This window comes from Miniopterus natalensis, chromosome 9 (genome assembly GCF_054644295.1).
Source record: "Miniopterus natalensis isolate mMinNat1 chromosome 9, mMinNat1.hap1, whole genome shotgun sequence".
NCBI classification, from domain to species: domain Eukaryota; kingdom Metazoa; phylum Chordata; class Mammalia; order Chiroptera; family Miniopteridae; genus Miniopterus; species Miniopterus natalensis.
In genome coordinates, this window is record NC_142089.1 from 45,610,314 (window position 1) to 45,637,006 (window position 26,693).

Here is a 26,693-nt window from a genome sequence, read left to right on the forward strand (position 1 = left end):
ACAATTGCACACACACACACACACACACACACACAAATACCTAGGAATATTTTTACAAAGATGGTGAAATACCCGTACACTGAAAACTATAAGACACTATGAAAAAAATTGAAGAAGACACAAAAAAAATGAAAATATATTCCATGTCCAAGGATTGGGAGAATATTATTTAAAATATCCATACTACCCAAAGCATTCTACAGATTCCATGAAATTCCTATCAAAAATTCCAATGGTATTTTTTCACAGAAATAAAACAAACAAGCCTAAAATTTGAATGAAACCTGAACAGCCAAAGAAAATTTTAGAAAGAAGAACAAAGCTGGAGGTAACATGCTCCCTGATTTCAAACTATATTACAAAGGAATAGTAGTCATACAGTATAGTATTGGCTTAAAACCAGACACATAGTTCAATGGAACAGAATACAAGAGCTCAGAAAAAATACACACATAGATAGTCAATTGATCTACAACAAAAGAGCCAAGACTATACCATGGAAGAAGGACAGTTTCTTCACTAAATGATGCTGGGGAAACTGGACAGACACATGCCAAAGAATAAAACTGGACCAGTATCTTATACCATATACAAAACTTAACTAAAACTGGATTAAAGACTTGAAAGTAAGATCTGGAACCATAGAAATTCTAGCAGAAAACACAGACAGTGAGCTCTTATACATCATTCTTGGTAACGTTAGTGATATTTTTTGTGTGTGTTTTTTTTTTTTTTTTTTTTTAATAAAATCTGAAACCAAGGGAAAGGTAACAAAAGCAAAAATAAACAAATGAGACAACATAAAAATTAAGAGCTTCTACATGCAAAGGAAACCACCACTAAAATGAAGGGGCAACCAACCAAGTGGAAGAAAACATTTGCAAATTATATATCTGATTAGTAACCATGTGGTGATGAATGTTAAGTGGAGTGTAATGGTGATCATTTCACAATATGCACAAATACTGAATTATTATGTGGCATACCTGAAATTAATATAATGTTATACACCAGTTATTTGTCATTTAAAATAATGAGTCAAGAAGTATTCCTAATCCAGACTATGAATTTAAGAAGCAAAATAAACTAAATCACAGAGTTTATTTATATATTTTAATTTAAAATTTTGCTTATATTTAAAATTTTGTGTTTCTACATTTTCTATTATTTTTTTAAAATTTTTGTTTATATTTAATATAAAAGACTATCTGGGAGATATATTGTGGATAAATAGTGCTTATTAAATACAACTTAAGTTATATGAAAATTTATGAAATGGCTATTGCTTACCTGATTTCCATGGAGATCAAGTTTGACTAATTTTATACAACTTTGAAGTGGACTAATATCAGTAACAAAATTGTTTGAGAAGATGCATACTCTGAGAGAAACACAAGACTGCAACTTTTCCATAGATTTTAAATGAAGACCACAGAACTTCACAAAAACAAAATCTTTCTGATCTTCTATTATGTTTTGATTATAGTGACTCCATTCTTCATGATTGATTAGTTCTTTTGTGATAGTTCCATGAAACATCTAGAAAAAATGGTAAATTTCTTTCAAGAGTTTTTTTCTACTTCCAAAAATAAATCCATATGAAAATAAAAACATTTGCTAATAGATAGTGAGAATAAAAATGGGAAGAAACTAAGTTAAATTTTTTGTAAAAATCCAATTCCCATAAAATCTATTTTAAAGCATCTTAAATGTCTAACATTTATATAACTACAACTCACCCATGAACTAACCAGTAAGAGGAAGAAATACGTCCTTTTCCTAAAATACTTAGAGAAAATAAAATTCAGTGTAATAGTTGATAAAAAAAACATCACCTCTTGGCAAGACAACTAAAACAAACAAACAAAGAAAACTATACCTTAGCATACCTTGTATAATAACTTTTGTTAAAAGATCTTTTCAATAAAGAAATTATTTGGATTATGAACTCCTAAGTTAGGAAAGTGACAATTTTTTGTGGGAGTGGCTAAAAAATGCAGCTAAATGAAATTAAGATGAAATGCAGGGCTTCAACAGTTACAAATATTTATTTCCAAATAAATTTCTGTGGATAGATTACTCCTTACTGTGGGTAATTTCAGCTTTCATAAAAGGCAGTCACACAGTAATAGTTTAGAAGAGAGCATACAGGCTCAAGTGGCCGATCAGAGAGTGGTTGATATTAACCACCTCCACTGGAAGAATCTATTTCTACCATGTGGAGGCAAATGGGGTCAGCATAATCCAAATGAGAATAAACATGAAAATCCAGATAAACCCTTGCACTCTTTAAAAAACTGGCTATTTTTTATATTCTAGCCAGGGCCTAAAGCTATAATCCTCAAACTCTAAACATCCATCACCTAAAACATTAATAAAGAGGCAGATTTCCTGGGTCCCATTCCGTATCTACAATAGCAGAGTCTCTCAGCTGTGGGCCAAAAAATGTGTACTCCCTCACACCCCACTTCTCATACAGTTTCCCCTATTAACACATTGTATTAGCATGGTACAAGTGTTACAAGAGATATAATCTTAATGCACTATTATTTTTAAAAAGTTAAAGTTTCTTTAGTTCATATACTCATAACAAAACCTTTGGATGAACACATCAATAAGGCACAGCAGAGATCCCATTTCTTGACATAAAGCTGAAGCTTTCTATCTGTCATCACTGCATTGGTACACAAATATATATCAAAAAAAGATAAATCTATCTATCTATCTATATATATACATATATATCTTTAAACATATATTTTTCAAATATATATCTTCAAATAAGAACAATGAGTAGACATTAATCAAACTATACAAATTATCATTTTAAAGGTCAATAGTGTATAGACCTCCTTGAGGGCATTATGCTAAATGAAATAAGACAGAGGAAGATAGAATATAGTATGATTCATTTATAGGTGAAATCTTAAACAAACAAAAAGAACAAAAATGAACTCACAGATACAAAAACCAGATAGGTGGTTGCCAGAGGTAGTGGTGGGAGTGGGCAGAATGTGTGAAATGGGTCAAAAGGCACAAATTTCCAAGTAGAAAATAAGTAAACCATGGGAGGTAATGTACAGCTTGGTGACCAGAGTTAATAATATTGTAATGAAATTTGAAAGTTTTTAAGAGAGTAGATTGTAAAAGTTCTTATCATAACAAAAAATAATTTTTTAACTATATACAGTAACAGAAGATATGAACTAGACTTTTATGGTAATCGTTTTGCAATATATACAAATATCAATCATTATGTTGTACACCTGAAATTAATATAATGTTATATCCGTTATACTGCAATAAAAATGTATAGTATAAGAAATAAGTATGGATATGAAAAAAAGATAATGTTACAAAGAATTCATTACATATTGTATATATTAGCAAAAACATGATACATCCTAAATGTCTTAAGTGGTATTAACTAAATAAAACACTGTAATACAGTCAATGGAAGCACTGCATACTATGAAAGCATTAAAACTGATATTATAGAACACATCAACATGAAAAGGTCTTGATAAACAACCAAGTTATTTTTGTTTTAAAATATTTTTCACTGAATTTACACTTTTTTAAAGGGTGACTTTTATGGTAGGTGAATTAATTTTCAATTAAAATATCTATTCTTCAGTGGCACACATTGAAAAACTAAGTAAAAAATGTAAAGTGATGAAGAAAGAAATACCATGCTAGCACTAATAAAAAAAAAGCTGCTGAAGCTATATTATTTCAGAGCAAGGAAAATAATCAGGGATAAAGAGAGGCATTACAAATTACAAGAAGGCATAACAATCCATGTATGCATGTGCCTAAACATAGCATCAAATGACCTAACACAAAACTGAGACAACTAGAAAGCAGAAATAGATGAATTCACTATTATAGCAGAAGACTTCAACATTCCATTATCAGAAATGGATGTATCCAACAGGCAGAAAAAAATCAGTAAGGACACAGTTGAAGTCGACAGCACCATTAGCCAACTGGATAACTGATATCTATCTATTACTTCATCCAACAGCAGATTACACACCGTTTTCAAGCTTGCTTTTGTTGCCTTTTCTCTTGGTTTCAGATTAAAACAAAACAAAAACACACAAAAAGATATCACTAACATGATCAAGACCAATACCAAAGAGCTCACTGTCTGTGCTTTCTGCTAGAATTTTTATGGTTCCAGGTCTTACCTTCAAGCCTTTAATCCATTTTAGTTAAGTTTTGTATATGGTATAAGATAGTGGTCTAGTTTTATTCTTTGGCATGTGTCTGTCCAGTTTCCCTAGCATCATTTATTGAATAAACTGTCCTTTTTCCATGGTATATTCTTGGCTCTTTTGTTGTAGATCAATCGACTATATATGTGTGCATTTATTTCTGAGCTCTTGTATTCTGTTCTATTGAACTATGTGTCTCATTTTAAGCCAATACTATACTGTATGACTACTATTCCTTTGCAATATAGTTTGAAATCAGGGAGCATGTTGCTTCCAGCTTTGTTCTAAGTAACATATGGGTCAAAGATGAAATCACAAAATAAATTTTTAAATATTTTTTTAAATTTTATTATTGTTTAAAATATTACAGATGTCCCTTTTTCTCCCCAATCACCCGTTCCACCCCGTTCCTTCCCCCTCCCCAGTCCCTCTCCCCACCATTGTCCAAGTCCTTGGGTTGTATATATATGCACATAAATTCTTTGGTTACTCTCTCCCCCTCCACCTACCAGCCCTCCTCCATCCCTCTGACATTCATCAGTCTCATCTATGCTTCCATGTCATATTTTGAACTAAATGAAAATACACCTTTTCAAAATGTGTGGGATGCAGTGAAGGTAGTTCTAAAAGGGTAATTTATAGCATTGAATTCATATATTAGAAAAGATCTAAAAACAATAATCTAAGTTTGAACCTTAGGAAACTAGATAAAGAAGAGCAAATTAAATCCAAAGCAAGCAGGAGAAAAGTTAATGAATATATTTTCAATAAATAAATTGGCAAAAACTTATAATCCTTATTATATTATCACATATTTGGGGTGAGGGCATATTTTGTCATTATTTCATCCCAGAAGTTTCTATAAATACCTGATTCTATAAAAATTAAATATAACCAGATTATATGAAGGGCATTTATGATAAAAAGCAACAAACTCTTTACTTGAGTTTCAGACCTTTAAGGAGAGGGGGAAATGAAAGTGTCTCCAAACACTCTCTCTGGTTCCTTTTACCATATCATAAGAAACTGCTCCAAAGTATATGTCTTCTTATCTGTAGGGTCATTCAAAGTGAACCTGAATCTCATCCCAGGTTCCTGCAAATATGTTTTTTTTTAGTTCTGGTTAACTTATTTTTCTTCATATATTTTAATTTTAAACCATTCTCATTTTTTTAGTTGCTGTGATATGAATGAATTCTAAAATAAACAGTCTTAAAATCAGTCTCATATACTAGACTAATTTATATTTATGTTCTCTATTGTATTAATATTAACTTCCACCAACAATATTTATTTGCCAGTATATAAACCTTAATATTTAAAAAATTCCAAAACAGATTATTATTATATGATATGAAGCTGTTGTTATTCAAAGGAAAGACTAACTAACATATGATTAGGGAGTACAGGAATAAATGTAGTAAACCATTTTTCCAATTCTTTAAGGACTAGCCCTCTACATTCAGAATATAAAGTATATTTCGGTTATTCAGACTATTCAGTTAAATAGTCTGTCACATTTCCCAATCCTTTTGGATAACTGAAACTGTTTCATATTTTCCTTTATACTACCTCATGCAACATTAATTTTGTTTCTCATTCTTTATTGCACATGAGAATAACTAAAATAACCCAAGTTCTCAGGCCCCATGGCATACCTACTAAATTTTATCTCCCCTACTATGGGGCCAGGTAATTATACTGCCCACCAAGGGAAGCTAAAAACCATTGCGTTTGTTATCTCCTCTACCTACTTAAAAGCCTGCTTACCAATGGCTGCCTATTTTAAATATGCCATTAAACAGAATCCGGGGAACTAGCTGTTCTTTTTAGACTGATAATTTTATACTTATTTTGTGAGATGTACATACAAATGTGTATATTATCAAGTTTGAATGGGGCAATTTTAGTTTCAGTATAGTACCACATTAGAGAAAGCATCAGGGTTCCAAACACATTTTCAGAAAAGTTCTGTAGTTATAAAGAAATTAGTATCTTTGTCAGTAACCCTCTCACTAGTTTGTGTCAACTTAAGTACTAATTTCAACGTTATCACACGTTTTTAAGCACACCACGCTTTATAAAATACAATGTATATCAAGTCTCATCATTATTCCCAACTTTTTCCATTTAATAACAATCGGTGATGATTAGGAGATCCTAAATTGTGGCGGAGTAAGTGGAAGCTACACTCACCCCCTCCGAGGACCAAACTACAACTACAACTAAATTATAGAGCAATCATCCTGAATAACCAACTGAAACTAGCTGAAGAGAAGTCTTATAACCAAGGATTTACAGAAGAAGCCACATTGAGACTGGTAGGGAGGGTGGATACACAAAAAGTGCTGGCCCCACTTTCACAGGGGGGATGACTGAGGTCCCCGAGGGATATCTCAGCTGTGGGGGATACTCCCTGAGAAGTGTGGGGTCTAAACCCCAAGCTGGACTCTGCAGCCCAGAGCACCATGGCCAGGAAGAGGCGCCCACAGGTCTGCTAGTAGTGGAGATTCTGTCCACCAGGGAGAGAGGGAAGTCTGCTGGACATCGGATAGAGACACAGGCACCCTCTTCAAGGGGCAACAGACATTTTGCTCACAGCCACTCACCCTGGGCTCCCTCAGGGGGAGGGAGAAATCGACTAGAGTTGCATGAGAATAGTCTGGGGTTTGCGGCTCTGGGGAGACAGCTGAAGGAACAGCCGCCGGCATCCCTCTGCTGAGCCATTCTCCCCATACCACAGAGGCTATTTTTCCTGGGTGGAGCACTCAGTAAAAAACACAATTTTTTCCTTGGGCCTCTGTGCCCTCTCTGACCTTCTCTCTTCCTACTTTCCCTATTGCTCACTCTCACCTCACTCCAGTCTCCTGTATTTTCTAAATGTTCTTAATAAGAACACATTGTTTTTATTAACCAAAAGAAAACATCTTAACTGATAAAACTATGAAAGAGTAAATCTCCCTTTTTAGTCAAACACTTACTCTGTGAGTACAGAATTAAATAACAGGATCGAGTCTTTAGAAGAAAAAACTAAGTTCATGGCAAGAGTGTATAGGGCCTTGAATATCTGTGTTCCCGATAAAGTCGTTAACGAAGAAAGGCGTCAAAATCAATCAAGCTGCCTAGTGTGGGAGAATGGTTTCTGCATTTGGGATTGAAGTCCCTTGCTCAAGTCTTCTCTCCATTGCTTACTAATTGTGAGACCTTGACTAAGTCACTCTTCTCTCTGACTCATAGCTTTCTGATGTGTAAAGATGAAGTTAATCTATAAAATTCACTGTAAACGTAGTGCCTTACCAGGGAAATACTTACAAAGCTAACCCACCACAAACACATCTAATAATGTTGACTTGTTCCCACCAATGTTCCTGAAAGTTCTTGATTAACCTGCATATACAAAAGGATGCCAGGGAATTAACCCAAAACAGCACAGATGTGAACGTCCTGGTTGCAGAACAAATTGGATACAACTTCCAAAAGCCTAAGAACTCGAACCTGAGAGGGTGGAAAGGCTCCCTCTCCAGGGACCCGCCAAGGCCAAGACGCCACCGGCCTAAGGCTCCTGATAACACTGATTTTTAATGCTCCGACTGTGTATCTAGACCTGGGGTTGGGGCAGACGGCTTCAGACGACGACCAGGCGGGGAGGGTAACTGTCAAGAGGCTCCGGGGAACGGTTTCTGGCCGACACAAACCACGAGTGAGAAGCGACAAACGGCCTCCCGAGAGGAGGCTGAACGCCAGGCTGCACTTCCTCTCCTCCGCAGCGCGTCCGTCGCAGCAATTCTGTCGCCCCACTCGTCCCACTCACCGAGTCCACAGAGCTGCAAGGCCTTGGGAGTTGGGAATAAGCGGCCGGACTCGGCTCAGTTTGACAAATCGCTAGGTGGCCATCAGCTCCGGAGACTGTTGCTAAGGAAACGCGGGCAAGGCGCCGGGATCACCCCATCGTGGTTTTCCCTGGGCTGGCCGAAGACCTTCGGGGGGCGTGGCCACGTGCGTGACGCACGTAAGGGGCGGGGCGGAGGTGAACCCGGACCTAGGGCGGGCTACGGGCCGGAGCGCGTGCGTGCCGAGTGGAGCGGTGGGAGACCCGGAAGTGTAAAGCGGAGGCCGACTCGGTGGGGTCATGGCCTCTGCAGGTGTCCCTGCGCGCGTCTCGCTGCCAGAAGCCACCCAGCGAAAGTTGCGGAGGTTTTCAGAGCTGAGAGGTACCGAAGGAGGAACCCCAGCTCGCCCGGCCATGGCGAGGGGGCGGGGACGTTTGCGTGCTGTGAAATTCGCAGGACCGGCGCCCCGGTTGGTTCTCTCTCACCTGGGCCCGGGCCGCTGGGCCGCTCACGGCTAATACACCTTAACTTTTTTACTCTTTTCTTCCACTGTCCTTTTCTTTACGTTATGCTTGCTACTTTAACTTTATTCCTGGTTAAAACATAAAAAAAAAGTTATACGGAGGAGAGAGAAGAAATTGTTAACCAGACTGTTAAAGCTATAAATCCAAGTTATGCACTTGGTTAGCTCATAGTTATTTTAAATACATTTGAGAAATCTAAAACATAGTGTTTGACCCTTACAAATCTGATTTTAGCCTTCTCTCACTTCCCTTGTTCCGTAATGTGAACGCTCAGTTAAAAAAACAATAATAAAACATGGAGGAATTATGGATTAAAGATTGAAAGGGGTAGGGGTTGAATCAGTTTTTTAAAAATGGTTATGTCACTTGTCATTCCTGTACAACTGTTTATTAAAAAATACTTTTGATGAAGTTACTGCTTTAAGAGTACAGGAAGTAATACTAGGAAGACTGTAAAACGTTCAGTACTGATACATTCTAGCTAACAACTGTTAACTAATAAAAAGTTTTCATCTTATCAGTAAAAAAGAGCTTCCAGTTGTCTACCCAAGGTTCAGTTTGTCTTTTAATGAGTTCATCTGGGAGTTGGGAACTTTTGTTACCCAGAATTTTATATCCTACTCCAATAGCCTTTGTAAAATTGCATGGCTCATCTTAAGTTAGTCAAAAATAAAGTATCCACATTTATAAACAGCAGCATTGTGGTCATGGATCCTTGGGTTGCGTCTTTCTTAGCCAAGGAACACTAAATAGTCCTAATATATGAAAACTGATTTTCAAAGCTGGAGATTCATTTATTTGTTCCTTTGTCTCCAGAATCTTATTTAAGAATTGAGGTAATCTAAGAAAATCAGTAATACTTCTCTTAATAGAGAACATTGCAAGTTTGAGCACACCTAAATAAATGGGTCTGTAGAACATAAACGAAGAAAGTAATCTAAATGAGACAAAAAGGAGAATTTGTTAACAATCCTCATTAGAACTATTTTAAACCATACTAACTGGCTACTAATTATTCCCTAATCCTCAAAAGCAGTATATTTATGAAGATGATATTAACTCTTTTTCCCCCCTCTTTCCAAATAAGTAAACCTGTAACAGAATTCTGATAATATTTATCATTTCCTTGTTGCTGTTTTTTCACATAGGCAAACCTGTGGCAGCTGGAGAGTTCTGGGACATTGTTGCAATAACAGCAGCTGATGAAAAACAGGAACTTGCTTATAAGCAACAGCTGTCAGAAAAGCTGAAAAAAAAGGAGTTACCCCTTGGAGTTCAATATCATGTTTTTGTTGATCCTGCTGGAGCCAAAATTGGTACGCATTTATGGTCAGATTTATAGCATAGGTTCTAGGCAGAATAATCATTGAAGAAAACTTTTCCTGTGGTGTGCAGTTTATAAGCTGCATATTTTTCCGCTATAGTCTAGAGACCCAAATAAATTATATACTTACAGTTTTCTAGTGTTGCGGATTGCCTACTTTATCATTTCTTCATTTTGTATTAATATTTTGGGGAGAAGATTAGTTCATGATTTTACTAACTTTAAAATTTTTATTTGAATTTAAGAGCTTTTTTTTAAATGATAAAGGGCATAGCAACTTTCATACACATCGTGACTTACCATGAAAAACTTCCAGAATGTTACATTATTTAAAAGAGAATTGTATTAGTTTTAATAAAATTTACTCAGATGGCGAATAATCCTTTGGACCTTATCAGTCAGGATCTTAAGTACCCTCCAAACTCTGCATTTTCTTCAGAAATTTACATGAGGAGATCAAATAAAGAAAAAAATACATACACTACTTGACTTCTTGGGACCACAATGAAGAATGCAAAAGAGCACAGCCTAATGGCTTAAGTATCATAGATATTTACTTAAAAAATCCATTTTCAGTGAAGTGTGCCTTTTGACTTTCCATTGCAAAAGAAAAAAAAAGCTATTTTTGTGGGGCCATTTTCCATGTAATACTACAGATCAAGTTCCTTGATACCAGAGGTTGAGTATCTGTGTCTGATATTGACATTGTTCTAATTAGCTAATGTTTTAATCCTCACAGCTAGCAGTCAGTACTATATGATTCCCATTGTATAGATGAGACTCTGAGACACAGAAAGTTAAATAACTTGCCCATGTACCTAGTAAGGGATAGTTACATTTAAGATATTTTTAGGAAACCAGATTGTAAAAAATTATTTAAAAAGCAAATTTAACTTGCATCTTTGATTGTCATAATGGGAGAATTATTTAAATGGATTTTGCAATTTGTAATCCCAAATTATATACTTACAGTTTTCTAGTGTTGCAGATTGCCTGCTTTATCATTTCTTCATTTTGTGTTTATATTTTTCGGAGAAGATTAGTTCATAATTTATTACCAGGGCCTATCTCTGGTTTTCATTACCAACTGTTTATTTCACTTAATTGCTATAAAATGTATATTTAAATTGATTTTTTGGCTCATATTTTTTCTCTCTGCCTAGTTATAGTCAACAAGCCATATTCTCAAAGTTATAACACCTAAATTTACCATAGTTACAAAATTTTAGTAGGTTCTATGAAATAAATTGTACATTTTTAACTTTATTTTTAAGGAAATGGCGGATCAACATTTTGTGCCCTTCGGCATTTGGAAAAGCTCTATGGAGATAAGTGGAATTCTTTTACCATCCTATTAATTCACTCCGGTAAAGTCACACTTTACTAACTTATAGTTTATTTTCCGTATTTTACCTTCAGGATCTTAGGAACTTTTTTTTCCTTTACAAACACTTTCCTCTTTCTTTTTTTGTCCAAACACAGAATTCATGAAAATATGAACATTTTTCAGTAATTCTTTAGAAGGGATTCTTGCTGTGGGAAAGAGGCTGGTTTAGCACTATGATCCCCACACTATTGCTAAAACTTTATGTCATACAGTTTTATTTGATTATTGGTGTACAAAGCCTACAATCCATAAAAGAGTTAAAAGAAAAACAAGATGGTGACAAAACATGGAGTTGACAAGAAAATATATGAGGGAAAATTACACATAAAAGAGGACATTGTAGGAAAGAAAAGCAGGAAAGAAATAATCTCAGAACAAAAGGGTTTTTTTAATTGGATAAATTTAGTTGTATAAAAATATTGATCGTGTGAAAACCTCTATTATTTTTCTCTGTGGATTGGGGCTGATGAAGTTTGTCATGGACTGGCACCATGGCTTCCAAGGCACCTTCCATCTCTTATGATTCATATGCAAGTAAAAAAATTTCAAATTTATTCCAGAGCAAGTATTATTGTATTATTATTACCAATTTAGTAGAAGTTACATTAGATACCAGAAAACATATAGTTAGGAATATCTAATTCTTATAATGCTAAACTTTCCTATTGACTAGTCTTTGGCAAAGGAAAAAGTAGAAAGTATTAGCTCTCATTTGTTGAACAATGTACTACATGCCAAGTGCTTTACATGTATAATTGATCTCATAAGACACGACAAGGCAAGTAGTATTCTACATTTTTATTTGGAGTGAATCCAGAGATGAACAACTAAAAAGTAGTGAACCTGAGTTTGAACCCAATTTTGTCTAGCACTCTCTATAATACTGCTTCTCACTATACTTACTTAACATAAAAATGATGTAAGCTATTTAATTTACTTAAGAGAACATGCTTTTCAAGAAATTAAGACGTCATAAGACTCATCTTAGAGGGAAAGCCTATTTAAATTAAAAACAAGTATACATTTTAAAATGTTTTTACATGAATGAACCTTTGCTTTCTTTAAGTGTATTTAATAATTGGAGGAAAGACGCTGCATTTGGAAGTTACTGTTTAATAGGTAATTTTGGAATTGGTATGTTAGTTTTTTATGACTTGTTTTTCCCCTGTAGAGCGGTGCTTATTGTTGGAATTTAAATATGGTTGAAATTTATTGTTTAAAATGTGGATATGAGGTCATGTTTTAGCCCATGGTCCATTTTACTAGCTATACAGTGGATTCAAAACAATTCACATGCTCTAAAGTATATGGGAATTCTTTTCTAATCTAGAATATTTAAAACTACACTATGTTGAAAGGCTACAGGAAAATCTGTCTTTGAATTTGTATCTGGAATTTATTATTCTTTCCTGAGTTATAGTAATGCATTCTACATATTAAATATTTTTGGAGACAATTTTGATTTGCTACTGATGCCCTTGGGTTTTTTAAATCTTGTAAACAGTCATATAAACATTTTAAAACAGTTATTTTGTTTAATTTTATAGGTGGCTACAGTCAACGCCTTCCAAATGCCAGTGCTCTGGGGAAAATTTTCACTGCTTTACCTTTTGGTAACCCTATTTATCAGATGTTAGAATTAAAGCTAGCCATGTACATTGATTTCCCCTCACATATGAATCCTGGGATTCTGGTTACGTGTGCAGATGATATTGAACTTTATAGTATCGGAGAATCTGAGTCTATCAGATTTGACAGGCCTGGCTTTACTGCTTTGGCTCATCCTTCTAGTTTGACTATAGGTACCACACATGGAGTATTTGTCTTAGAACCTTCAAATTGCTTAGAATATAGAGACCTTGAATACAGGTGTTGCCATCGTTTCCTTCATAAGCCCAGCATAGAAAGGATGCGTCAGTTTGATGCTGTGTGTAGACCTAGAAATTTTTTTCAACAGGACTTTTCTTATGGTGACATTCCCTCTCTTAAATTAGAACCTGAGTATGTCTACACAGACAGCCTGTTTTACATGGATCATAAATCAGCGAAAAAGTTACTTGCTTTTTATGAAAAAATAGGCACACTGAACTGTGAAATAGATGCCTATGGAGACTTCCTGCAGGCTTTGGGACCTGGAGCAACTGTGGAGTATACCAGAAACACGTCAAATGTCACTAAAGAAGAGTCAGAGTTGGTAGACTTGAGACAGAGAATATTTCACCTTCTTAAAGGGACATCACTAAATGTTATTGTTCTTAATAACTCCAAGTTTTATCACATTGGAACAACCGAAGAATATTTGTTTCACTTTACTTCAGATAGCAGTTTGAAGTCAGAGCTTGGCTTACAGTCCATAGCTTTTAGCATCTCTCCAGCAATACCAGAATGCTCTGGTAACACATCCTGTTTCATTCAAAGTATATTGGATTCACAATGTTCTGTGTCACCTGGCTCAGTTGTGGAGTATTCCAGATTGGGACCTGGTGTTTCAGTTGGGGAGAACTGCATTATTAGTGGTTCTTCTATCATAACAAGAGCTGTCCTGCCTGCATATTCTTTTGTGTGTTCCTTAAGCTTGAAGATGAATGGACACTTAAAGTATTCAACTATGGCATTTGGAGTGCAAGACAACTTGAAAAAGAATGTTAAAACATTGTCAGATATAAAGTCACTTCAATTCTTTGGCATCTGTTTCCTGTCATGCTTAGATATATGGAATCTGAAAGTTACAGAGGAGCTCTTCTCTGGAAACAAGACATGTTTGAGTTTGTGGAGTGCTCGTATTTTCCCAGTTTGTTCTTCTCTGTGTGATTCAGTTACAACATCCATAAAGATGTTAAATGCTGTACAAAACAAGTCAACATTCAGCCTGAATAACTATAAGTTGTTGTCCATTGAGGAAATGCTTGTCTACAAAGACGTGGAAGACATGATAACCTATAGGGAGCATATTTTTCTAGAAATTACTATGAGTGGAAAACAGTCTGATTTAAAAATGTCTTAAGTATTCTATACTTTGCCTTTCTTGATTGAGCAAGATTGCAAATATAGGGGTTTTCTGTAGACACTCGTCTGTGTTTTATTGAAGTCATTTAATAAAAATTGTATTAACATAATTGCTGTAACATGACATTAATAACAAAAATACAGATAAACCAGTTTTGGAGAAAGAATGTTTCAAGGGTGTAAGTTCAGGAAAGGGATTTTTGGATATTTATCACTATTTTAATTTTTCTTTGAATTAAGATGGATTTGTGGGGCATTGTTTTGTTCACATAATACTGGAGTAGTTTTTTTGTTGTAGTTAATACTCACCCGAGGATATTTTTTCCCTTGATTTTTAGAGAGTAGAATGGAGGGATGGAGAAAGAAAGGGGGAGAGAGAGAGAGAAACATCAATGGGAGCGACACACATTGATTGATTGATTGTCTCCCACATGTGCCCTGATTGAGGTTGGGGATTCAACCTGCAACCCAGGTAGGTAGATATGTGCCTTTACCGGGAATCACATTAGTGATCCCTCATGGCTGGGCCAGTGCTGAAACCACTTAGCAACACTCGCCAGGGCTGTAGTAGTTTTAAAGGTAATTTTCTAAACATTTCAATAGAGTTATTCCATCTTTTGGGCTTCAGTTCCAATAAAGTTCTTAGTGTTTATTGGCAGTTCTCTCCTCAAATACAGTAACTCTAATTAAATAATAAAAATGGCATACTATAGGGTCTTTAGAGCACTGTGGGAATTCTGTAGAAATACATTTTCAGGAACAGATTTATAGCTGAGAAATTCAGGTTAAATTAATGCTTAAAACATTATGATTATCTTAATTGATAAGTAATGAACAGCTCTGAATTTGATGATAAAAATCTATCTCATTTATTGATCACATTAAAATGAAACAAAAAGAGATATGTTATTTTATCCTTATAAACTTGAACATGTCTTTGTATATCTTAAAAATGTTCCCTAAATTTTCATTCATAGGAAAGCATATACCCACAAAACTCAAGTATATGGGTGGGGAGATGGTAGGAATAATTTGGATTCACTGGTAATATGTTTATTTCAAGCATTAGCTTTTATCCTTGTATTACTCTCTTTAACAGAACTGTTAAATTACCAGATGGACGGATTTTACTTTGCATTTCTTATTTTCATTTCTTGTGCTGGTAATGATACTCAGTAACAATAAATAACCAAAAGGTAGACAGCAGGATGGAACCAAAAGAAAAGAAAGACTAAGAAAATGCACAGATGATAAACAGCTTCAAGAAAATAAAAATTGGCAGGAATCCCAAGTTATGTGTTCCTATTTTGATATAAGCACATATGTGAAATGTGTTCATATCAAAGCCTAATAATAAGTAGAGAAAAGATTTGTAAGAGCTTTGTGCTTTAACATGAGTAAATTGAAGAAAGAACTGGTCTGTGCCACTTTTATTGATATATCAAATGTCAAAATGAAAATAATTATTTGGTAAACCAGAAGTGACTTGTCTGCAACTCTCAGTTATGATATTTATGTCTTGTTTTCTTGTTTTTTTTTCTTTTCTCAAGGTTCTTTCCAAGGACAAAATAAAGATATATGGTAGCTATTGTGTACCATTTACTGACTGACATGCAGAGTTTTCACAGGACGTTATGTGTTTATAACTTATTAAATGTTTAATACTGTATTTCACAGTATAATCTAAATCTATAATTTTTGTATTTCACTGTACAATCTAAATGCCATCAATTATTAAGAATCACCATTATTTCATGTTCCACTGAAAAAGAAAACACTACCAATAAAATATTCAGTGCTTTCTTTGTTATTTGAAGTTTTTATATTTATTTATTTATTGGAGATCTCTTTTAAATGCACTTACAGATTTTTATAATTTCACCTGCTTTCATATACATATAAAGGATCAAAATGCAATATTGAAATATAGTCAAGAGAATTCTTAAACTTCACATTCAGAGTCAAATTTTTCTGAACTTTTCAATTCGAGAGTTGTTGATGTCTGCGTGTTTCCACCCAGTACCATCTTCTGCCATGTGAAGTGTATTGGTAAAACTGCATTTCCTAAGTGCCCCCACTACACGACTATCTGCGTTATCCTTCAAGCTGTGGACTCCAGATACCTGTTCTGCAAGTTTTTATTCCACAAAATTCAGTTTTATTTTTTACTCAATTTAATCATGTCTCTAGAAGAATGTGGTTTCTACTCAGTCAGTAGGAGGTTCAATTGGTGGTGACCATTTTAAACAATTCTGCACAATGTATACATTCTAGTTGCTTTGCAATGTTATCTGTTCCCAAGAATTTGTCAGTGTCTCTTGCCTTGAGGTGCATTACTTGGTGTGTAGTATCATCTAATTATCACCAACAGTGTTCCTAACTCAGTGAGGTGATAATCTCAAGCATGTGTAAGTATGAAATTGGACATTTCCTTAGATTTATTATTTTATTTCATAAAATTACATCCCTTATATACTCAAGGTTTGTAAAGGATACCTACTATGTGTAACTAAATATATTACATAAACTTGTTGATGAGTTAATAATAATGACCAAGAGGGCATGGAAAACAAAACCCATCATTTGGTATTAATCTACCTTAAGCAGTTATTCACCAAATTAAGCAAAATATATCAAGAATGTGTATCAATGTATATAATAAATTGAAATAAAACTTAAAAAATCTGAATGATATGCTGAAAATAATAAAATCTTAATGGTATTAATGCAGAGTTCCCAGAACCTGTGGTGATCTATTCATCTCCTGAGGTTAAGCAGTACTTGCTATGTTACATAAAGATTACCAAATTCAGCATAGATAGAGCCAAAATCCAAACTGCCTGCTGCAAAATGTATGTATGGCTATCACATAACAATTGATCACTGTGTACTACACAATATCAGGGATGCCATTCACGTACACCATGATGTCCTCTGGACTTGAGCAACTTGGACGCCCAGAATTTAGGCAACTTTAGTGTAGAGAAGATGGAAGAAAAGCTAAAAAAATTAATTTGCTCAAAATCGTCTAAAAGATTTTAGAAGTTCTTTTTGTTGTTTAGCTAAATGAAACAGTTTTCATCTACGTCAAGAACTAAATTATTCAAGAAAAGAGCTTTATAAATTCACTTACATAGTACCTTTTAAGATTCATTTAGTGTAAGGGAAATAATTGAAGCAACTATTAGTTGCTTAGTTTAATATTTTGTACCTCTAAAATTTTGTTTTGAAAAAGCCAATTTCACCCTGCTGGCATGGCTCAGTGGTTGAGCATCAGCCCATGAACTGGGAGGTCAGGGCTTGATTCCTGGTCAGGGCACATGCCCGGGTTTTGGGCTCGATCCCCAGTAGAGGATGTGTAGGAGGCAGCCAATCAATGACCCTCTCTCATCATCAATATTTCTCTCCCTCCCTCTCCCTTCCTCTCTGAAATCAATAAAGATGTGTGTGTGTGTGTATTTTTTTTTTTTTTAAGCCAATTCTATAGAGGTTGAGGAACAACTTTTATTGTTTATACTTAGTAAAGTTGTCTTGTTACTATTCCTTGTATTGAACTTTGTCAGAGGTTATTGCACATTCTCCTTCCTTCCAATATCAATGTGCTAAGCTCCATATAACATCCTAGTGTTCATCATGTTTCTGTTTGTCCATATTCACAGAAATTTCTGATTAGTTTTTTTAAATATATTACGAGGGGAAAATTACACCAGTCTCTGGTAGGAAAGGACTAGTTCCTGTCCCTGACAGAACGAGCTACATGAGCCACAACAAATTTGCCACATATTTAAACTTGCCATTTTTTCTGTAGCTCAGTAGAACATAATTTGGGGTTGGGTTAAGAACTGGAATAAAGCCCGGGCCAGGTAGCATAGTTGGTTAGACTGTCATCCTGATTCACCAAAGTTGCTGATTCCATTTCCGGTCAGGGCACGTAGAAGAACCAACCAATGAATGCATAAACAAGTGAAACAACAAATCAATGTTTCTTGCTCTCTCGCTCTCTCATTTCTTCCTCTCTAAAATCAATAAAATATTTTTAATTGGAATAGAGGAATAAAAAGCTGCTGGTGCCCTATACTGCACTGATATTTGCAAGAGGTGAAGAGGGAGGATGCCTGTGAATGAGTCACAATTATCATCCACCTGTAAGGCTGTTTGATTATTGACATTTGTGTCTAAAGATGTTCATCCCAAGGGCATTATTGAACATGTAAGTAAATGATTGAAACTAACAGACTTAATGTTTCCTTCTGGGCTGGTTGGACAAATAGTCTATCTTTTGAAGCCTCTGGCTGCAGGAATCTAGTAGCCTTCCAAAGTATAAAATTCAACCATTCAAACAGAGCAATTTATCTCTGGTTGCTGCAGACTGGTGCAATCCATCTGCTGTCATTTCCTAGCTCTCTGTGCCAGAATTATATTCCTTCAATTGTGCTTCAATGCATCACTGAAACAATCTAAACTCTAATGTCTATATTCTTTGGGCACTGTTCTATGGTGTGTTATACAAATCAGCTTGTTCAATCTCCAGCCTCCTTAAAGACTCTTAAAATCTTTGCTATAACCAACTCTGTAGCTAAGTAATGCAAATGGTTTTGTTTTGTTTTTTAATTTCTTTTCTTCACTAGTAACCATTCTTTTCTCTGCAGAACATTCAGATGGTTCAAGTTAGTTTTCATTATAAGAGAGCATCACATTGCTGAGAAAAGAATTAAAGCATTTACATCTTGAGGCAACAATTTTTTTAAAACAACTCTAGAAATCAAGTAAGCATTCCTTTCATTTGCAGGTTGAGAAATGTTGCACTACTAAATGAAGTTTTACATGATTGGTTTCTTTCCTATTATTTTTAGCCTTGGGGTTTGAGAAAGTAAATTATATTCACCAATATGCTGTTCTTCAGAGAAGTTTTAAACATGTTTAATGCAATCTAAAACTAGAAAACTTTTACTACACAAAGAAATAATTATGATCATAACAAGTGGTCCAAGTACAGATTTAAAATGTATAGGCACACTGACAAGGTCATAAATTAACTTATAAAATTCACTACTTATATATCACTGGGATCAATTTTTAATGAAATTTAGTAAGAAAGATCATCGCTCATTATAATTGCTTAAAGTTGATAGAGTTTCTAATTAACCATTATCCAATCAAATCAAAAGCTCTGGGTAGAAGCTAGCCTATGAGAAGGGAGGTAGAAAGCGTAGAGTTTTAGAAGAATTCTTTTTTACTTGTTACAACTGCAGATGCTTAAATGAAAAAAGAAATATTTGCCATAAGTTCTCTAGAGAAGGCGCAGTTTACAAAATTACCCATGTTTCTGGTATCTGCAATTCATCTTTCTCCATATCTCTAGGCTACAAACATGCTGTAATTTCCCAAAAGATAAAAATAAATAACAAGAACAGCAGAACTTCTTTTAGCCATATTATATCATCAGGATACAGTCTCTTTTATGTTTCACTTATAATGGTTTTGAGGTTTTCGTTACCAGTCATCATAATATATTCACCATTCAATGCCAGCTTTGTATATATACCTGCCTGCTTCGTACCTCTCCCTCACCGAAAAAAATTCAGTAGATATCTATTTAGACAGCTTTTATCTTCTCCCTATCAATCTTAACGATCTTTTCATCTGGATAAATATCCCGGTCATCCACTGAATTATTCCAGGCAATAACCTAGAAGTCATTCGTTAAACCTCACGTACCTTCCCCTCCTCCTTTACATCCAGTTCTTCAAGGCAGTGCAGTCTAAGCATTGAAACAACCAAAACCCACCCACGTCTCTCAGCACTGTCCAGCTACCATGCGCTGCTACGGAACACCTCCTCGCGTGCAGTAATAACAAACTATCATCTGATTTTTATAATTGCACTATGGAAGCAAATTTGCAGACAGACTGCAAAGGAGAGAGATTTTAACAGATTGGCATTGAGTTGTATTGAGCATTGAGGGAAAAAGGAATACCGTGGCCATCTCAACACCGCTTCACTGATTCGATCTCTGTATCTCATTTGCTCCCCTGAGGACTGCCTTTTAGGACAATGATTCATACCACTTTTTTAAAAAAATATCTTTATTGATTTCAGAGAGAGGAAGGGAGAAAGAGAGAGAAACATCAACAATAAGAGAGTCATTAATCGGCTGCCTCCTGCACGCCCCCGACTGGGGACCGAGCCCCCAACCCGGGCATGTGCCCTGACCTGGAATCGAATCCCGATCACCTGGATCCTAGGTCGACGGTCAACCGCTGAGCCACGCCCGGCCGGGCCCTGCTACTTTCTAACATGTTACACTTCCTTTTCTGTGTTTTGCTTGGTGGTAGTCTGCAGTCTCTTCACCTTACATATTGTTGTGTTGTTGTTTTTTTACCTTTTCCATATTTAGTATATCTAATCAGATGTCAGCTGGAAATTTGCTTCCCTTTTAGATACAGGCAACATTAGCTCAACCTCCATTCTAAGCCCCATGGATATTCAAAATGTCTCCCAAATACCTGTGAATTCCTGGACAGCATGTAATGTCTACACTGCCACTCTCCAATGCCTTTTCTCCCGTTCCCCCTACAACTCGGCCCAGTCAGGCTTTCGCCCCCAACCCCAACCTCCACTCCACCGAACTTGCTCTCAGGATTCCCGGTGTTCTCCATTTTGACACACCCAGTACTCCTCCTACTTCTCATCTTATCAGTACAGTACCATTTGTCTCAATCACTCCTTCTTTGAAATGCATTTTCTATTTAGCTTCAAGAAAACCCACACTACTGGTTCTTTTCCTGTCTCATTTCTCATTCTTTTCAAGCCTCCTTACCATGTTCCTCATCATTCTTACTTCATATCACTGGAAGATCACGGGTCTTTTGGTTTAGTTTTCTCTATTCACATTCCCTCCTTTGGAATATCATGCTTTCTCATACATAAGTATGGTATCAACTCTCAAATCTATACTTCTAATTACCAAAGTATTCTGAAAGATGTTAAAAATATATATCTCCCATAAAGTGTGAGCATGCATCAATATGCTGTTTAATCCATTCATAAAATGATGAAGTTGGTTTTATATGGTTCCAGATGTTACAAGGAAGAAAATGTTTATATAATATTAGAAATAACTTTGTCCATTAATAGAGTGGGTTGCCTTATGAGATAATAAAGCTTCATAATACTCAAAGTGTTTGTCCAAAGTGACTGAGAGACATTTACCTAGAGTTTTCCCAAGAAGTTCTTGTTTTAAGAAGAGGTAGGGTTAGAGAATGGCCATGGGTTGAGTTTCCTGGAAAGCAGAATCTGAGATGGAGTTTAAAGTGCAGTATATTTTTTAAGGAGTGCCCTTAGGACTAAGAGTTGTGCAAGGAAGGGGACAGAAGCAGGATTGTGCAGAAGGGAGAAGTCAAGCTGTGATGCAGGCACAATGATAGTCTCCAGAAGGAGTTCTGATGCTAGAATGGCACTTTAGCACTTTCTAGAGCTGGACCTGAGTGTGCCACAATTTATACCACATAATAATCATTATTGGATGTAGGCACCAGGAGAAGGAGTGTCTTGAGCATAATAGCTTCCTATGGCTGAGGCAATTCATGAGTGGGGTTGATAGCTGAAAGCTTTTTACTGACAGCACTCCCAGTAGATGAGGTAATAAGCCCTTCATGGAAGAAAGATCTGGGTGCCACATCACAGTATCCACTACAAAAACCTGTAAAGTCCAACCCAATGCCAAGATTTTTCTTTATTAGAACTATTTTAATAAAACATTGCATGTTCTAATTCAAGTTGAATTATGATGGCTTCCAAACCAAGCAATATTGTATATGGTTTAAATAGACTCAGTCCATGATGAAAGAAACTGTGCTTTAATAGATGTGTCAATCACTGATTTGTAGAAGCAAATTTTTTATAATACTGTCACAAATCTACATGATAATCCCAAGTGCCAAATTTTACTTTTGACTAGCTGAGCAAGCTAAAATATTCATAAATTCGCATGGAGCCAGATGGCTTCCCACTGAATATGCATCTGAATGATTCCTGTACATTATTTATTCTAAGAGATTCACAGAATGCACCATCATCCTGGCAGGGACTCCTAATAAGTTTGTTTTAGAAAGGAATCAAGGAATAACAAGTATCCGGTGCTAACTATATTTTGGGTTGAACTTTGATTCCGTGTGTATTTGAGATGTACTGAGCAAAATAAATATAGTTATTTCTCAGTAGTCTCTAAAAAATGCAGAAATCTACAATACAGAGGTTTCCGCAATAATGGCTAGCATTTGGTAAAGAAAAGAGTTCAACTTTGCAAGAATGTTTTTTAAAATAATTTGCTTATGTCTCTAAAAATTCTTATGTATAACACATAATAAAAAAAAGTTGAATTGATTGTAAAACTTTACTGTTTAATCCTATATTTTATGTTCTATTTAAGCATATATTCCTGGGATTTGTTTTTGTTTAGACATGAATAGCTACCTTTTGTTTTTATAAGACTTTATCATCATCTGTGCAGAACTAAAAATTCAGTATGCAGGTGGCTTTTTTATTGATATCGAAATGACACCACCTTCCATACTATCATATCAATCTGATTTAAAGAGCAAAAAGAATGTGTTTTTTAAAAATGTGTTTATGTAGTTAGCTACACTGCATAAACCTTTTCTTTCAAGGCTCTTAGTAGAAAAATAACATCAGTAACAACAAAAATTTTTACATAAATGCATATTTTATAGCCCACAGTCAGACATTAGCTAAAGTAATGAAACAATCTTCAAAGTTCTTCAGTAAATAAAAACAGAATATAATTCTCTAGTTAAGCATAAAGCTCAACATAGGGCAAAGTATAAAAATTGAACAGCATTTTAGCTTAGTTCTAGGTCCACCATTAACTCCCTGGGATCTGCACTAAAACCATAAGTCAAGATATATGAACACCAAGGGCCACTGGTCAATATGAGACTAGAATGGTTTGATAAAACTTACTAGAAAGTCTTTTGCAAATTGAAATTAAAACAAACAAACACAAAAAACCACCAACTTGTTCAAAATGGGTGAGCGTGTACTTCCCATTCAGCTATGATACTTAGGAAATTTTATGGGGATTATTAAAGGAGCATTTAAAGAATATATATAATTACTCTCTTTAGACAGGACAAATATACTTCATCATCCATTTCTGCATTTCTAAGAAAAGTTTTCTTTCTTTGGCCTTTATACTAATGAGGTAGGTCTCTAACATTAAACACTACATTTAAAAGGTGATCTTGATAGACATAGAAGCAACATTTTTATGATTCTTTTTACAAAATAATGCCTCTGTTTAAGCACTAACTGCCCTCAGTCTGTTTCTTGCCATAACGTACCATGAATGCATATGTAACCTGCATATTTCTCTCTCTGATAGGCCACTGGCTTTTGCTACTCCCCAGGTGCTCCTCTCCTCCAGTAAGTACTATGGTTTTTAGCTTTGCTAAGTTCTCTTGATTTGACTTTCTTTTTTCCTTGTGAAATGCTTACTATCTTTCCTTACTATCTTTCATATTTTCCACCATCGCAACTACTTTATGTAATTTTTCAGTCATTTAGAATTTATGACTTTGCTTAACTTAATCTCATCAATTGTTAGTCTCAAGAAAAAAAAAAAATCCAAGATGAAGCTTAAATTACTTTGGTCCCATCAGTTTTGTTTAATTTGTTTTAACGTGTAGAGCAATGATAGGGGTTTCAATGAACACCATTGTAATAATTTGTCTGAATCCTCTGAAGTGATATAATTATTTAAATTGTGTCCAAGCTCTCCATTTATCATATGCTTGAGATTTTAAATAGTTATTTCTGTTCCCTTTAAGATTTTAAAAACTCCACAAGTATCAAGACCTATTTCAAGTCTCATATATTCAAAAATCCCTCTGTAGCCTAGCCAGGCGTGGCTCAGTGGTTGAGCATCAACCTAGGATCCAGGAGATCACAGTTTGATTCCCGGTCCGGGCACATGCCCAGGTTGCGGGCTCGATCCCCAGTCTAGGGCTTGCAGGAGGCAGCCGGTCAGTGACTCTCTCATCATTGATGTTTCTCTCTCTCTCTCTCTCCCTCCCTCTCTCTCTCTCCCTCTCCCTTCTTCTCTCTGAAATCAATAAAGATATATTTAAAAAAAAAAATCCCTCTGTGGTCATCCCAATATAACCCTTTCCTCTTCTTAACTTATATAGTATATGGTTTTTGCCCCATATTTTGACTCACCAAAAGCTACTTTGTAGAGAAAATTGTATTTTCCAATACCAAATTCAGGTTTAAATTCCTTGCTGGCTAGGACTCTACCTTACACAATGGAAAAGCTATGCCCGAATCACTTCTGGAGTTTTGTTTCACTTATTCCTAATTCCAGGCCGAATTCCAGCAGATTTGGATTTAGCTGATCATGAATGAGTTCTAGTAAGTGTAGTTTTTAAAAGTTCTCTGAAAGCCTGATTTGTAAATTATTGCTAAAGAATCACGCTTATATAAATGACTAATGCTAATAATGCTAAGTAGTGCAAAAACCCCTTATGATATAGGTAAATTTTTAAACGGAAGATGAGGAAAATAAAGAGATTAAAAATTGCTTGAATTACCCTTCCATGAAATTTCAAAATGCTACCATGTTTCGTCTGCAGAATCGACAATGGCTCATCTATATTCACATTACCTCTTTTCAAGACCTTAGCAATATTTCCCTTACTGAAGGGATTGAGTCTACTCAATTTAATTGGTTCAATTCAGTTTGGTTCGGTTTGGTTCAATTCAATTCATTCCAAAACAATTAAATTTACATATATATCTGCCAGGTACTATGCTAGACTTTTGGGAATGCAAAAATAAATAAGACAATTTCTGTTCTTAAGTTGCTCACAGCCTAGCAGGAGAAACAAAGACATTAATTCTATCTTCCTTAATAGCTGCTTACAGAAGTAGGTGTTGCATTCATATAAACTTAACTTAGAGGAGGACTTGAGTGTTATCAGTTTGTTTTATTTTCTTGCTGCTCTTTAAATATATATCTATGATAATTAGATATAGTTATACATGTGTATATATGTATAAAATATATGCATATGTATGCATATACAATGTGTACACACATACAACTGTAGTACATAATTGTTTAATATAAATGTTTGGTCATCAAAAAGGAACGGCTATACCCACCCTTAACAACATTAAAGAATGCAGCCCTGATACATTATCTCAAGATAATTTTGTGAATTAGTACATACCCAGACTCTATAGAAGAGATGAGTATTATGGAATAGTTTGAAGAGAGGAAGTATGCTCTTTAGAGGATACATAGATAACAATTGTTATTAGCTAGTAAGTTAACTATACTAAGTAGCATTAATGTGGCTAAATGAGGTGAATGCCTTTCAGCATCAAGGGAAATGAAAGTTTCAGGAAGATGATGATGGAATTACTTTGTTAAACCCTAATGTGATGACATGTATCCATCTCTCATTCTGATATACCTGAGGCCCTCACAAATTCCAAATACCTGGTAGCCCTTCACCACAGGCTCTATAATATCCCTCCTGGCTTTATATATGAAGTTGGAAAATATGGAGACAGTTTCAGGTAATTCTGTAATCAGATCTACACTTCAACTTAGGAAAATCTGGGCCGCTGTTAGGAAATGATATCACATAGTATGCCAACTTAAATATTTAGAGTCAAGACTTGGATATTAAGTCCATTATATTCCACCATAACCGAATAAACCTAGGCATCAGAGACACCCAATTTAGAAGTGTTTTGGCATCATTTGCTTTAGATCTCAGGAAACGGTGATCTTAAACGATAAGGTTAAGACTGTGAGAAAAGTGAGGATCCATGGGCAGGACAGAAGTGCTTCTAATACCTTTGATTGCAATATCTACCACTCCGTAATTCAGAACAAGCCTCTCTAGCATTGATGACAGTTTTGTTTTTTTAAGTTTTTAGACGGAGCTAAATCTAATTCACATTCCCCCCCATTATTATGAAGCTCAAGTGACCACAATTACGGGTTCAAGAAACAAAGCACAGTACTAGCTACAATGAGAACAGCAAGGAGAAAATTGTCAAAATAGTTTATGGAGTTGGTAAAAACTCCTTGGAGGTCGTGAAGTAGGAATACAACTATACAATTTTTCATGGGCGATATGGGCAATAATAATAGTACTTTTACCAGACTAGGAAAGTACAGTACACACTTATTGAAAATGCAGTGGTAACTTCTAAAAATGCTTTACATGAATGAAAACAAGTTGTCTTAAAATTTGAAGTAATTATAGTTTACTCCTGATAGGCCATATTAAAGAAGGGGGGTGAAATTGTAATGAAAACATATACCTATTTCACAGATTTTAATTGAAAATATAAAACTTTAATATA

The 26,693-nt window shown here is 35.2% G+C and overlaps 2 protein-coding genes across 4 annotated transcripts in view; one reads left to right on the forward strand and one right to left on the reverse strand.

Moving 5' to 3' along the window:
• LRRIQ3 (leucine rich repeats and IQ motif containing 3) overlaps positions 1–8,110 on the reverse strand; it is an 83,178-nt gene extending 75,068 nt beyond the window's left edge. Inside the window, exons 1-2 of the mRNA XM_016216818.2 lie at positions 8,032–8,110; positions 1,291–1,539 (exon numbers count right to left, since the gene is read on the reverse strand). Coding sequence (XP_016072304.2) covers positions 1,291–1,539 — 249 coding nt within the window. The 5' untranslated portion in view covers positions 8,032–8,110. The remainder of the gene's footprint in view (positions 1–1,290; positions 1,540–8,031) is intronic.
• A 210-nt stretch (positions 8,111–8,320) lies between these two features.
• TNNI3K (TNNI3 interacting kinase) overlaps positions 8,321–26,693 on the forward strand; it is a 280,278-nt gene continuing 261,905 nt past the window's right edge. The window contains exons 1-4 of one of the 3 annotated variants that reach the window (XM_016216807.2): positions 8,321–8,431; positions 9,723–9,890; positions 11,173–11,265; positions 12,833–15,875. In XM_016216807.2, coding sequence (XP_016072293.2) covers positions 8,350–8,431; positions 9,723–9,890; positions 11,173–11,265; positions 12,833–14,289 — 1,800 coding nt within the window. In that variant the 5' untranslated portion in view covers positions 8,321–8,349 and the 3' untranslated portion in view covers positions 14,290–15,875. Of the gene's footprint in view, positions 8,432–9,722; positions 9,891–11,172; positions 11,266–12,832; positions 15,876–26,693 lie in introns of those variants that run through there. The other 2 variants (XM_087820523.1, XM_087820522.1) reach the window with 2 other exon arrangements.